The 15,844-nt window shown below is 30.1% G+C and overlaps 1 protein-coding gene across 5 annotated transcripts; it reads right to left on the bottom strand.

Annotated features, from left to right (window-relative positions):
- Positions 1-522: 522 nt before the first annotated feature.
- On the bottom strand, positions 523-3,651 carry LOC120259911 (E3 ubiquitin-protein ligase RMA3-like). Of its 5 annotated transcripts, none has more exons than XM_039269802.1 (3): positions 3,506-3,651; positions 2,884-2,978; positions 523-1,467 (listed from the first exon to the last, which is right to left on the bottom strand). In XM_039269802.1, exon 3 carries the CDS (start codon positions 1,438-1,440, stop codon positions 727-729), a length of 714 nt encoding a protein of 237 aa, XP_039125736.1. In that variant the 5' UTR covers positions 1,441-1,467; positions 2,884-2,978; positions 3,506-3,651; the 3' UTR covers positions 523-726. The 5 variants fall into 5 exon arrangements, with proteins under 5 accessions (XP_039125736.1, XP_039124987.1, XP_039124217.1 ...); XM_039269053.1 differs by having other exon boundaries at positions 523-1,471; positions 2,884-2,966; positions 3,506-3,650; XM_039268283.1 differs by having other exon boundaries at positions 523-1,471; positions 3,506-3,650.
- Positions 3,652-15,844: the final 12,193 nt, after the last annotated feature.

Genomic DNA, 15,844 nt, shown 5'->3' on the forward strand with positions numbered 1-15,844 from the left:
GAAATCATATTAAATATATATTCATAATTATGTATTCTCAATAAGTCTCACTTTCAGTTTACCTGCTATATATACAAAGAATTTTGTCTGAATACCTCACTTGTTTTCAAATTATAATAACCGTCTAGTTCCTCATATGAAGAAAACTGAAATGTTACAAATAAATATATCCTCAGCCTACCAACAACCAATTGGTCTATTAATACTAGATCATTTGTGTATGGTGTTCATTTCATAGAAAACCTAAGATTAAACCCCGAATTTCACGTAAAGTGAGGGCACAAGTATTTGTTGAGTTTACTCCATACCTATTCACAACTTTGACACGTGCTTGTTGCATTTCATAAAAAAATAATTAAAAAAAAAACACAAATCAGTATCACCCGTGAACTTAAAGGAATTAAATTTGTATTTAAAAAAAGATATACAGCAATACTTGATCCCTGTGATTTAAATTTTTTTTGCTATGAATATAATTCAACGTGTTTATAGCAAAAAATAAATGGATAGAATTCCCAGCAATTGCTAAACTCCTCATTCCTTGAATACATGAACTTATTTTCATTAGAACAGTTCAACTTCTTACATTCATGGTACACACCTTACAAACTTAGCCAATCACACAATGAAAGGGGTAAGAAACACAACACTACTGAGCAACATTCTTTTTCACAAGTGCATGGAGATGCAATACAGAATCCTGGAAAAGAGTAGCTAATCAGCTAATCAGAACAAGAGGAGACACAATATGGAACAGAAGAAAAGAAATGACCAAATCTGGCTAAGCAATTTCTGTGCCTGCATCTCCTGCCTCATCTGCTGTCTACTTGTGTAAGTACTTGCAGTGGCAAGATGTGATCTAGTGTTGTACACTCTCTCATGATTTCGGAACATCCAGGGAAGCACAGCAACTGCTATTCCCTCAAGAACTCCCCCGGCTGTTGAACGGAATATTCTTGTTTCTGTTGGCCAATATGGTGACACGTAACTATCATTCATATTGCCATCATAATAATCAAGGTAGTTTTCATAGTGATAGTGATGTTGGGACTGCACTCCTTGCCTTGATGGTTGTTGTTGGCTTATTAACTGCGGTCTTTGAGGGACATCATCCAGACTCTGGTTGGAGCCCTTCTTGGTGAAGCCCTGGCCATAAAGCGGCACCAATGAATCAATGGAGAGGACTGCCTTGCAGACAGGGCATCTGCAAGGAGATGTGCTTTTGATCCGCAGCCACTTGTGCATGCAAGGCCAGCAATAGAGATGACCACAGAGTGTGACCACCGGGTCTGCTGCGAAGTCCAAGCAGATGTTGCAGTCAAAACAACCGTTTGCCATTGATGGCAGCTCTGCATCAGTGACGCACCGCTTCAACGGTTCTTTCTCATACAGTGATTTGTCTGTGAAGTTGTAGTAATCCTCATCTATTCCATCTAACATTGCTTCAACAACTACCTGCCTATGATTCTACCTGCAAGTATTTTAATTAATCAAAATTGTTTCGGATTTGAGATATTTGTACAAAAGCTTTTACAAGATGCCATAACAGAATAGAGTCATCAGAGACTTGATCAATTCTGTTCCTTTCTTTTACTCAGAATTTCATACAGTGGATAGAATATTGAATATATTATATCTTGGTGGCCTTCGAATGAAGTGTTGTCAGTTAAACAATATAATAATAAGTAGAGCATATCAATGCCTTTTTAAGTCAGTGGCCCTTGGAGAAGCTTAACTATGATGCATGGGAGATGCCAAGGAACAAAATAATAGCAGATGTTAGGCAAAGAGATAGGGGTTACGAAAAGGTGAGGTTCCACATTCCAAATCATATATTCCCTATGATAGTAGAGAAGAAAACACCTTTACTCTTATCATGAGCAAAAAATATATTGTGATCAGAGGAAATTATGATTTAATACTCCTTTCCAAAGTTTATCCTGATTCCTAAACTTGTCAAGATATGGAGAAGGGATACCAATATTCAAATGATGCAACATAGAGCAGTTATAGCACACATTCTTTTGTTTTCTGCTTGTATTGTTTCTCAAATTGGGAATGGGAAGAATTTTTTTTAGATACAGGAAAGTTCCCACCCACTACTTATGAATGAGACCTGAAACATGCCATTCATTTCCACAGTATACTCCTTTACCAAATGGAAGGTAATCCTGATTCGACCTTTATCAGTATTGCCAAAAAAACAGGAAATAATACTCAACAAATAGGAATGCTTGGTCACAACAATTTCTAAAAGGAGCATTGAGGCCAGTTATGGAATGGTTCTATTCTAATCTACAGTGAATGTTTAATGTCCTTGACTGCAGATATTGGAAGACAAATTTTGCAATAGTTTACTTATTTTGGTTGGTTAAGTAAACTATACATAATTGTATACATTAAACTCTTGATTAAAATACATGCAGAAGAGTGTCCTCTCACTCCATCTCTCAATATTAAATGAATAGGTAGGAATCATTTGAAAGATTATGTCATCCACTATGGAATGCCATTGGACGAATAAGGATTGTGCGAAGATACTCACTCAATGGACCGAAAACAAAGGCATTAAATAACTATAATAAATGCTAAAATTATTTTGGGAATATTCAATCAGAAAGAAAACATAAGATTTAGATTAGCCATAAGATATGATGTTTAACACACAAAGCAGACAACTTCCATATCACCATAAAGATAACTTCCGTGTTAATTACGTTATCAAATTTCCATTAGTAATTACACCTATTGTAATACAATACAAAGCGCAATCATAAATGTTAGAAACCCAAAAGGAAAAAGAGCAAATTCATCAGAAAACAGAGGAATCCTCAGAAAAAAGCTAAGAAAAATAACATGAACATCTATGCCAACAAATCTCACCAGAGATCAACTTCTACATCTTCTCCAGGCCAAAATTATACAATCGAATAAGACCACCCACGAAAGCAAGAAATAACTAGTAACTGCATCAAACACTGAAATTATTTGGTGAATAATCACTTTTAAAAGAAACCATAAATTATTTATGGCTTAAAATACTCAAAGAAGATAACATCTAAAACACTAAAGTAGCTTTTCTTGCTAATTATCATATCCATAAAAGAAATACAAAAATTCGTAACAAAAAAAAATAAAAATAAAAATAAAAATAAAAATAAAAAAAGAACATTGATTGAGACATAGAACAATCTCCAGAGAAAATCTAACACTACACATCCCTATAAAATTCATCTAAAATTCACTTGTTTTCCTTCACCTAGATATTAATCCATCCATAAAGCCAAAACCTAAACCATAACTATCCATTGCTACAATCAATGAATCTCATAATTAACAGCGAAACCAAAAGATCACAAAACAACAACAACAACAACAACAACATACATAAACAACAACCACAAACGCAAAATTTTTCACATCATATCCTCAGACATCGATCGAAACCCAACAAATAATCTCAAATGAACGAATCAAGAATCAAAATACCAAAAAAAAAACTCACCAATTAAAGAGAAGGAAAAAGGCCTCAATCCCTGGGTTTGAAACCCTAGAAGGTCCTCCAATGGAGAGAAGAGAAGCAGTTGAACCAGAGCAAAACGGGAGCAAAACGTAAGCAAAACCAAAGCTCTATTTATAGCAAGAGATCAACGACGACGAGCTGCTTCACACGTGCCACGTCCTGCACTTCTTTTTCACATCGGCAACGAAAACTACTTTGAGCCGTTGGATTTGCAAGGGATATTATCGAACGGTGAAAGACTTGGGGTTTGGAGATTATTGAACGAAATTTAATTAAAGTATTAAATTAAAAGCTTGTTTTTTTTGTGACTTGGTAAATGAAAAGGACCTTGGAATTTGGAAATGATGTTCTGTTTTTTATTTACTATTACTGTGACAACTACGTAGATTTTTTTTCTTTTCTTTTTATTATACTTGGGAAATTGCATTTAATTGTTTCTAGGTTTCAAAAAGTTTTGGCTTGAATATTTTTAATGCAATTTGGTAAATTTCATATTTTAAAACTTTTTAACAATAATGTGGATATAATTTTCTGAAGTGCTAATTAGCCTGTATGTGGCATGTGGCACATCATACCACTACGAAGAATCTTTTTTGCTTGTCTTTTTCACGGATTAAGATTCAAATTCAAAATTATTTGTTTAATCATCTCAAACTTTTATTACTAGCACCAACTCTCATTAAATAGTTTTTACTTTTTTTACTTTTTACTTGTCGTATTTATCTAATTTATATTAATTAAAAAAAATTGATTAAAATTAGTTAGTCACCTATATTTTATAAAAAATTTTATTACTTTCCAAAACTACCTTTATTTAAAACTCTACTACTAGAGTATATAATTTAGGGCCCATTTGGTGGACAAGATAAAATATAGAGGGATATGATATAAGGACTGAATAGGAGTAGGAAAGGATATGAGCATGATAAGCTATATCCTATCACTTGTTTGATGCGCACAGGATAAACCATTAGGTAGTATTTTGTTATCTTATTTTATGTTTGAAGTGGACCGGTGACAGGATATGATATGAATGATGTGTAAATAGACACAATTACCCTTTATAATATATTTATATGTTCTTTTTTAAAATAAACTTTTTGGATATTTTTTTCTTAATGATGTATTTATCGGTATATTTTAAATTTTTTAAAAAATAACCTATAAATAATGTCCACAACTATATAGATTGCAATATCATCAACTTGAAAATATTGTAGTTCATACCAATTGTTTTTTGGAGAAAATCATACACAAAGTTATCAATATGGCATAAAGCTAGAGTAACAAATTCATTAATAGAAAACAAATAGATCACATCAAAATCAATTTGAAAAAAAATCATTGGACCAGAGAAACCAAAAATAGGACATAATTTAGATGAAAAATAATCTGTTCAAGCACGAGATCGATGGAGAAAGCCTTTAACTACTCTAAATGCCTAAAATCCTACTTAAAGTAGTTAAATTAGGGTCCTATCTAGTTGTTGACAAGTTTCTTATCCCAAACATCATGTTTAAAAGATCAAAAGAAGATATACAATGAAACCTAAGATAAGGGAGAGTAACCAAATAATATGGCAAAAAAATAAATTTATTTTTTTATCATTTCTTTCTCGTTTCTATCCTGACTCCTCCCATAGGATTTATTATCATGTGACCGACAGGGATAAAGTGAGCCAATAGGATAAAACTATCATATCCTATTGGCACATCAAAAAAAGAAAAGTAGTAGGATATGATAGTCTATCATATTTTATTGTTTTTATCATGCCCAACAAACGGGCCCTTAATGCTTAGTTAATTGTGGTTTATTAAAAATTGTACAAGTGCATTAAATTAAAGGGTAAATTTAGAAGAAAAAAAAAATATTTAATGCTGCTCAAAATTTCAAATGTGACAAGTAAAAAAAGAACAGAGAAAGTGCTCCAAAACGTGACAAGTAAAAAGGAATGTAGGGAGTATGATACAACTTGTTAATTCGATTGGATATAGTTTTTTAAAATAAAATTTTAAGTTTTATTAAAGAAATTTGAAAAATATTTTATTTTTAAAAATCTTAATTCTGTCAAAAAATAATAATATGAATAATTTTATAAATATACTAAAATTTCCAAAATTTATAAACTAAAATTTTCAAATTTTATATAAAAATATTATATAGTCTAAATTTATTAAAAAAATAGGAATTTCAAAATGCCTTAAAAATTTGCAAAATTTAATAATTTTAAATTATTTATAAATTTTAGAAACTTATAGAAATTATTTATATATTTAAATATTTTACCATTTTTCAAGATATTGATATATTCTAGCGGTTTCTCAATAACTGCTTGGTCTATTGGCATTAATTTTTTTGTGTAAAGTGTTAGTATGTCGTTAAGAAGACTAATTCAAATCTTAGAATGTGCAATGTGAGGGTACAAGTATTATTGAGGTTGCAATCATGCTCCACATGTGTGCTAGCCCCTAAGAAATAGCTAACCCACATTTGAGAAAAAAATTTTAAAAAGTTTCAACAATAAATAATTAATTTCATGATTTTAAAGATCATAGGCAACACTTTGAAAAAAAAAACACATTTATTGATAAACATTTATTACAAATAAAAAGGTAAACTTTTTAATAATATAATTTTTTAAATGTTTTTATTACCTGATGAATGACTTAGTAAGATATGATTTTATTTATTATAATTTTTTTCATAGCTTGACAAATTGTTGATGACTAAAAAACTTCTAAAATAAGAACCACATTGTAGTCTCGTTATCACACCCACATCTTCTACCAAGGTAAATGTGGCATTCATAAGTAAAAAAACTATTTTAACTGGAAAACCGATACCTTTGTAAAATAAAATCAAATTTACAAAATATAACTAATAACTTTTACACCGACTACAAGTTCAAATACATATATATATATATATATATATCAAATATAATTACCCCCATATGCGAGTATAGTCACTACTAGATCACGACACAAACACATAGAAAGGAATGGGATCCATTGCTACCCTGGACTTAACCCTAACTAGCGATCTATACTCACACAAGCGATGTAGTAGGGTCCTGCTCCTTCAACTGTAACACATTTCAATTGGTTAATAGTGGCTCAATAATTTCAAATAAAAACAATATAATGTATATAAAGATCAATTGCTCAAATAAAGTTTCCAACTTTCATAAATACCAAAATTTGGCATCATACAAGTTTTAAACCATCAAGACATGAAACTCCTCATCAAATAAAATTTTCCAAAGAATATAATTTTTGTAAGAGGTTGCCCTCTCAAAAGCTACAGCTAGGCTTCTCCCCCTCATCACAATCCAAAATAACATGTTTTGCACTGTTGAATTGTAAAACTATTCTCAAATCAATGGCATAAAAATACTCTTTAACTTAGTTATCATCACGACTAGGTTGAGAACCCTTCAAGGTCTTCATAACCTTGATGTTGGTCCACCGAGAATCCGTGTGGTGACTCCGGATTACCAATGTGTATCCAATCAGGGCTCTACTCTTCCCAACTTATTTGGACTAATAACTCAGTCGATCTACATGCCACCCCAACAAGATGGCTGTGAACACCGCCCACTACAAGCAGGGAAGGGCTCTTCCCAGTCACCATTAAAACCTGTTGAAGCTCAATAGTACAATACATGCATAATACCCTCAAAGTCCAAATCCATAACACCATCCCAATATCAAGAATGAAAACTGATTCCACAAGCATTGATGGTAAAACCATATCAATAAGCACACACAGTTTCACAAAATCATTTCAAAGTCAAGGTATACGTAACCATTAATATAAATACATTAAATGAATAATTAAATCATATATACAGATATTTACCATAGTTGAAACTATGTATAATTATACAAAATCGGATGTATTAATATAATTTCTATGGTATAGCAAATTGCAAATAAATATAAATATCTTTTAACAATATAAATTATTAAACATAATAAAATGAAATAATTAAACAATTATTTTCAAATAGTAGCCAATAAGTAATTATTTCAAAATAGTAGTCACTACCAACTCACCTAGTCTCCTTTGGGTTTTCCGCTAGACCTGGAACTCTCTCCCAAGCAGGAAACCCACCCAACAAGAGAACATAATAAAATAAATAAATACAGACTAATGACAATACTGAACCCAAAAGAAAATACAAGAAATAATAACCGACTCTCTCTAATGGGGCTCATTCGCACTCCAACCGATTCAAACCCAATGATGTATAATCAAACTAGCCTCCAGCTTGCACTTAAACCAACTCAATTTAGACTGAACCCTTCTGTACCAACCTAAGTCAACCTCAATTTCACTGAACCAGATTTAATTGAACCAACAAGCCTTGAACCAATTTTAATTTTTATACAAAATCTCTTGAACTGGCTTAGTTCAACTGAACCCAATTCTCCTTGAACTGGTTCAGGATTCAGCACTCAGCAATCCTAATTGCACCATTTCTGATAGCCAATAGAAACCATTTCTAGCACTCCTTTCATTGTATTGTAGGCTACATGGATTTTTTTTTTTAATTACATTGAATTAGCCTGTATAAGTGACAAGTGTGGATTTTTGTTTGACCACATCTTGTGTGTCCAAAGGAGTTTGATATTATCCACTGTCAATATGCTATAAACGGTTGACTTCTACATATTATATATATATAAGAAAAATTAGATATATATACTCTTAAAAAATCCATAAATGTATAATCACTAATATATATATATGTATATATATATATATATATATATTTACACATGGAAGTTGACAAATCATTTATATTTGCATGTATACATCCAAGATTAAAAACAACGTTGGCTGTGACTAAATAATAGATGAAAGAAAATTGATAATTATGATTTGCATGTATATTTTTAAAAATTTTATGAACTTTGAAAAATTTAAGGTAGTGTTTGTTTTGAAGTAGTTGAAGTTACAATGTAACTTCAAATACCACATCCAAAAATCCTTTGTTTGGTTTGAGGGATTTAAAATACCAAGGTAAAACCAATTACTCCAATAAATATATTTGGACTTACGCCCAAATTGGGCGTAAGTCGAAATCCTGGGAGTTGAAAATCCTTAGGTGATGTATATATGCATATATATATACACACATGCATACACAAATAATGTATATGCATATATATATACATACATATACAAAAATATATACATACACACTTACACACAGGCATACATATATACATACATATATACATATACACATATGCATAATGCACACATACATATACTTATACACATATATATACATATACATTTATATATTTAACATAGGTATTTTTACATATGTATACATACATATACATATGCATATATTCATATGTACACTAATATACATATACTCATATACATCCATATGTATATATATGCATATACACATACATATGCATATACTCATATACATATACATACATATACATATACATATACATATATATATATAAACATATATAGGTATTTTTACATGTGTATGCATACATATACATATGCATATATGCATATATGCATCTATACAAACACATACATATATGCATATACATGTATTTATATACATACATACTTACATATGCATATATACACATATATACATATATTTATACATATATATATACTCATATACATATATGCATATATACACATGTGTTTTTTAATTCCAGATTTATAAATCATTCCAAACAAATATAAAATCTAATAATACAGTAATTCCAGTTACATTCAACCAAACACAAGATTTGGTTGCACTGTATTTTGAAAACCAAGTGTTTCCAGTTACATTGTAACTGAAAATTTACTGCATTTAGAATTACATCCAACCAAATGCCCCTTTATAAGTTTATTAATGATATTTGGGACATTTTCATAAGGTACACTACATATGTAATTATGATTATAAGTTTGCATATCCTAACATATCACTAATGTTACATAACAAAAGAGGAAACATTGAAAGATTAGTGTTTTATTGGGGATAACTATACATATTATTTCCTTGAAAAAAAAAACTATACATATTATTTTTAATAAGGTGTACATTTAATTATTAGGTTTTTAGGGCTATCTATATATCCTAAATTAGCGGCATTTTTGTGACTTTTAGCGGTGTTTTTAAAAATTCATTTTAAAATATAATGTTATTTTTTTTAACCTAATTTAAAAAAAAAAATGAATTACCTCTAATTATTATCATTATTTATTTCCTTTTTTAGATTGTTTTTATTTTTATTTATTAATTATTTTTCCTTTTCTCTTTTTTAATTATTATTATTAGTATTATTATTATTATTATGATCTCTTTGTTCTCTTTTCTCTTTTCTCTTCTCTCTTCTTTTCAAGTTCCTCCTCCTACTCCTTCTTCACTTCTTGTTTATTCTTCTTCTCTTTCTAGTTTTTCTTCTTCTTCTTCTTCTTCTTCTTCTTCTTCTTCACTTCTTGTACTTTCTTCTTCTTGTTGTTCTCTTTTTCTTCTTCTTATCACATCATCATCATCGTCATCATCATCATCATCATCATCATCATCACCATCACATTCTTCATTTTCATCTTCTTCATCATCTTGGTATCCTTTTACACTTTTTTTTTCTTTTGAATATCAAATGATATTTATAGAAAATAAAAACTGATGGCATTTAGCGTTGTTTTTCTTAAAAAAATGCCGCTAAATAAAAATTTTAAAATAAATGGTGCCAAACTCAAATTTTCTCAAAAAAGATGGCGCAAATTTTGAATTTTTAAAAAATTAAATCTTAGCGGCGTTACGCCGCTAAAGTTTAAGTTTGTAAGTTTTAAATTAAAAAATATTTATATTTTCACGGTTTTTTTTGGGACAAATGCTGCCCAATTTTAAATTTTATGAATTTTCAAATAAAAAAATTATACCATTTTGCGGTGTTTTTTCGAAAACATCGCCAAATCTAATTTTTATTACTTTCAATTTTAATTATATCATAAATTTAGAGGCATATTTAGTGAGAAATGCCTCTAAATTATAGTACTTTTGTGGCATTTTTGAAAAACCGCCGCTAAATATAAATTTTATTATTTTCAAATTTAATAATATCAAGAATTTAGCTGCGTTTTTAGTCAGAAATGTCCCTAAATTACAGTTCTTTCATGGCGTTTATGAAAAAGCGCCACTAAATATAAATTTTATGACTTACAAATTTAACATTATCGGGACTTTAGTGGCGTTTTTTTACAAAAAATGCTTCTAAATTATATTACTATCATGGTGTTTTTGCAAAACCGCCGCTAAATATAAATTTTATGACTTTGAATTTTAATAATATCAGGAATTTAGCGGCGTTTAGTAAAAACGCCTCTAAATATAAATTTTATGTTATTCAAAGCGAAGAATATAACATGGGATACTATTTAGTTAATAACATATATCCTAATTGGTCAACTATTGTGCAAATTATTCTCGAATCATGTAGCCGAAAAAAAGTACTTTGCCATGAGACAAAAATCATGCAGGAAAGATGTGGAACATGCGTTTGGAGCTCTACAAGCAAGATTTACATTGCAGGACCTATACATTTTTGAAGCAAGGATGTGTTGGGTGACATAATAAAAGGTTGTATTATCATGCATAACATAATAGTTAAGGATGAAAGAGACCTCAACGAACCGATTGTAGAATCGACAGATATGCCTGGACCAACTGTGGAAGTCATCGAAGATGAAAATGCTTGATTTGAAAAGTTTATAGCTCGATATAATCAAATTAAAGATGAAGAAGCTCACATTGCATTTCGCAAATGCGTTGATAGAGCATTTGTGGGAGCAATATACTAATTCAGAAAGTTCTTAAAACCAATAAGTCGATGTTTCTTTATAATATTTTGTTGTAATATTAAGTATCTGCTGTATGTCTATCTATGATTTTCAATGCAAAATATCTAATTAAAGTAATTTTCTTGTTGTTAAAATTTTAATTAATAATGTGTTTAAGTATTAAATATTTTCTTGCTATACAAAAAAGACAATTAAGAAATTCATAATTCAGTTTGTAAATAAATTAAATCATAAATTTAAAAAATTTTAGATGTAAAATTTTTTTAATTTGATTTTATTAATAAATTATTAAATTGTAATAAATATTTAATTAAATTATTGTTAAAAATGATTAATTTCAAGTATTTTTTTCATTGAATAGTAATAATAAAAAAATGTGGAAAGAATATTTTGAAAATATGCTTCTTCGGTGTAAAATTTGGGATTTTTGGTGAAGTATAATTACTGTAGCATAACCAAATTTGAGATTTGGGTAGAAATTTGGGGTTATAAATCGGTGATACCCTAACAGATCTCATCAAATAGGTAGACACTTAAATATTAGTGTTCTATATAGTACAAGCACAAATATAATTTTTACTGTTGTATATATATGCAATTATAAGATTTTTATCTCCTTGTTTCCAAATTTGATATCTGTTAATTTAATGCAAGCAGTGGCTTTGGTGATTGGTGAGTTTATGTTTGTATTTTCATTTGGAGATGATGAAGAAGCCTTGCTAGTTGACATTTATTATGACTTAATCAGGCGATAAATTTTATACATCATACACTGAGTCAGACACCAGTTTTTGGTTAATAGCCCTAGGGTCATCACATCAATGTCTAGTCAGCACATGAGTGCTGACTGGCTACTGACTCGGTTTTTTTTTAAATTACATTTTTTTTCGTTTTAGCCAGTCTTCTCTTTTGTAATTATTAAATAGCTTATTTGTGGTTTTTTTACCCAATTTTATTTAAAAAAATTGTTATTAAAATAGAAAATATTATTTAAAATTAAAATAATAATTATTACGATCACTCAATAGTTTGAATAATTCTATTTAATCCCCCAAAGTATTAAGTTTCCTCACGGGTCCCTCCTTTTTCTTGAATTTACTTTTCAGTCCAATATCTATTAACGGAGAAGACGGAAAGTGTTAAATGGCCTGTGAAATTACACTAATGCCCTTGAGAGATAACCTGTGAGATGATTTAATTGGCCATCATTTCAATTGGCTAAAATGACGCTTTTAACCCTACTTTTCTCCTTGGGAATAGCTGGCGAGGATGGTTGGGAGTGCGGGTTGTTGGGATTCGAGGACGAAACCCTGCATCCTTTTGCCTCTTTCTTATCTCGGTGAATGTCACATTCTATTATTATTATTATGATTATTATTATTATTATTATTATTATTATTATTATTATCTTGTTAAAAATTGAATTTGAACTTTTGGTTTTATTGTTTTAAAGATAATAAATTTAAAATTTATAGTATTTTAATTTTGTTTAAAGATTAACATAGTTTTAAATAATATTTAATTATTATTTTTTAAGCAATTAATGGAATTGTTTTTATATTGATTAATAAAACTTATTTTATTTTGTAAGAAGACTAATCACGACCAATGATCTATCCCATTTTTTTTGCTTCTTTCTTGTCATGCTACCTTGCATTTTTTTTTTTGTAGTTTTTTTGTTAATGAAATTATGATTTATTCAACTTCATAAAAAAAACTACATTTCATATCTAACCAAACAGTTATTCATAAAAAAATTAAAAATATATGTTAAGTTTTTCTACAATTTTGAAGAATTATTGAATTTGTAATTTGGTTTTAATTTTTATAATTTTGAAAAATTGGTCCATGCAATATATATATATATATACTAATTGTATAAATTAAGCTTTTCTTAATTTTAATGGTGTTTTATACATGATGGAGGAGATAACGGTAGACTTAAACACCGAACCTGAGATAAATTTGCAGGGCTCTTACATAAGTAGTTAATGTAAACATTAACATTTTAAGAACTTCACTATCCATATTATTACCTATCATTTTTTTTTTGTTGTTTGTAAGTGATTAATATTCTTGTTTGTAATTACAAAATTAGTCGTAAATCCGAAATGTACTTAGCAAATGATGCACATCAAAGAGCATGCTAAACAGGAAAATATGGGCAATACACAGGAAAGTATAAATAATGCACACCAAACGAAGGTAATACTCAGGAAACATACTCAATACATAGTAAACAGAAATAACACATACCAAATGGAAATAAAACTACTACACACTTAACATAAATAATACACAAGAAATGGAATTACTACACAGAAAACGGAAACAAATACACAGGAAATGTAATTAATATACATAATTCTTGGTAATTAATAGCCACCGCTAATGAGAATACTACCGACACTGAAGTGAGGCAGGACGAGGCGAGGCAGGATACTGCCACCAATGCGAAAAGCACAACCACGATTGACTTAAACGATTTTCCAGATGAAACTATACAGGGCTCTGAAAATGCTAAGAATGAAGATGTTGCAAACGTTGAATAGGCCTCAAATATGTTATAATGTATTTCCAACTTCATAACCAATAAATTTTCTATACCTTATATTTTTATTTCCTATATTTTTTTGTCAAAGAAACTTTTGGTTATGCAATTACTTATGAAATCCGAAATGTAAATACAAAGGAAAAGGTACACATGAAATAATGTAGATAACATAGTTTACTAAACAACAAACGGTTGACAATATAGAGAAAACATAAATAATACACACCAAAACAATATAAAACATTGGTAATATATACACTACACAGTAAAGCAAAAAACTATACTAGACAGCAAATACACTACACAGAAACGCGAACAATTACACAGGAAAACATAAATAACACACATCAAACCATTATAAACCATAGGAAATGGGTATATTACACAGTAAAGCAAAACACTAAACAGGAAGTCAGATATAATACATAATAAACAACACAAGGAAAAGGATTTCTACACAGGAAATGAAAATCATTAATAGTTCAAGCTTACAAACATGCCAAAAGAAAAATCAAATAATGTACGCTACCATTATAGATAGCATGGTCAGGCCACTGTGACTGCATTACATGATCAATGATTATATATGTCCACCTTGATAGCACTGGTTACAATGTAATTCACGGATATCGAAAGCTTGTGACTCGATTCTCTTCTTTCTTCAATAACCTTGCTGTTTCTTTGATATTAGCGGCCTAATTTGTAGTTGACGGTTGTTATCAGATGGTTTGTCACTATCAGGAACAGGGGATATTAGATTCGCATACGCCCGACGATACCATTCCAATGTTAAGTAATCGTCAACGTAAGAATGGACATTCGTGTCTATTTGCATGGTCACCTCACATGCATGCTTCCACAGTAGCCCATGTACTTCCCATCTTCTGATATAAATGTTATAATTTTATCGTAGTCATCCTGACCGTATAAGGCTTCCAAGTCCAATTCTAATCAGTTTCGTTGTCGACGATAGCAAATGCTACATGGAACAGACCATCGTTGTCCTCTTTCGATGTTGCCCATAACAAAGTCTCACTATACTTGGTCAGCAAATGAGTTCTATAAATAAAAATAATGGCATGTACCCATGCTTAAACCCCAACAAAAAAACCCACTTCTTGCTTTCTTTTGGATGCGTTGTTGTTGTCCTACTTTTAAAACCATTGGCTTACTTTTAAAGTGGACCCATCATGTGTATCGGATACACCCGGTAATACTAAGTGCCCCAGAAGAAGGATGCTGGGAGAAGAAAGTATCATTATTAGGGTTCATGCTGTCAAACAAGGACTCTCTGCGTTGTAAAAAAAATGCAAAATACACAGGAACAATTATTACTACACATGAAACATATATACTACATAGGAAACCAGAATAATAAACATGAAACCAAAATAATACACAGGAAACAACAATAATACATAGGAAATAGTTATAATATACAGGAAATGATATTAATACACATGAAGTAATATTAATACACATAAACGACATCTAAAACACAGGAACACATAAAAAAAAGTAACCAGCAATAGTAGTCATTGTTATATTACGATGGGATTAAGGAGGCCAAGTTTCCATCTGCAGACACACTAGCTTCCTCGATGATGATGTCTATGTAAAATTTGTTAAAACTATGGTAGATATGACACGTGCGTTGAAAATCCGTGTTAGACTCAATTGGGCAAAGTGTTTTCTATGAGTTAGGCGTACGTTACGAACTTCACTCACACTTGAGAAACATTTAGAGCCCAACGCGCACATATCTCACCCATGATTGACTCCCATGAGCTTAAGACGGTGAATTGAAGCACACATCCTTCTGCTTTGTATCACACCACGGCGAAAAATGTTTCCATTGTTAATGATGCCTACATGAAATTGCAAAAAGCTTGTAAGAAGCTACACACACAAAAAAAATGACA

This window comes from Dioscorea cayenensis, chromosome 1 (assembly GCF_009730915.1).
Source record: "Dioscorea cayenensis subsp. rotundata cultivar TDr96_F1 chromosome 1, TDr96_F1_v2_PseudoChromosome.rev07_lg8_w22 25.fasta, whole genome shotgun sequence".
NCBI lineage: Eukaryota > Viridiplantae > Streptophyta > Magnoliopsida > Dioscoreales > Dioscoreaceae > Dioscorea > Dioscorea cayenensis.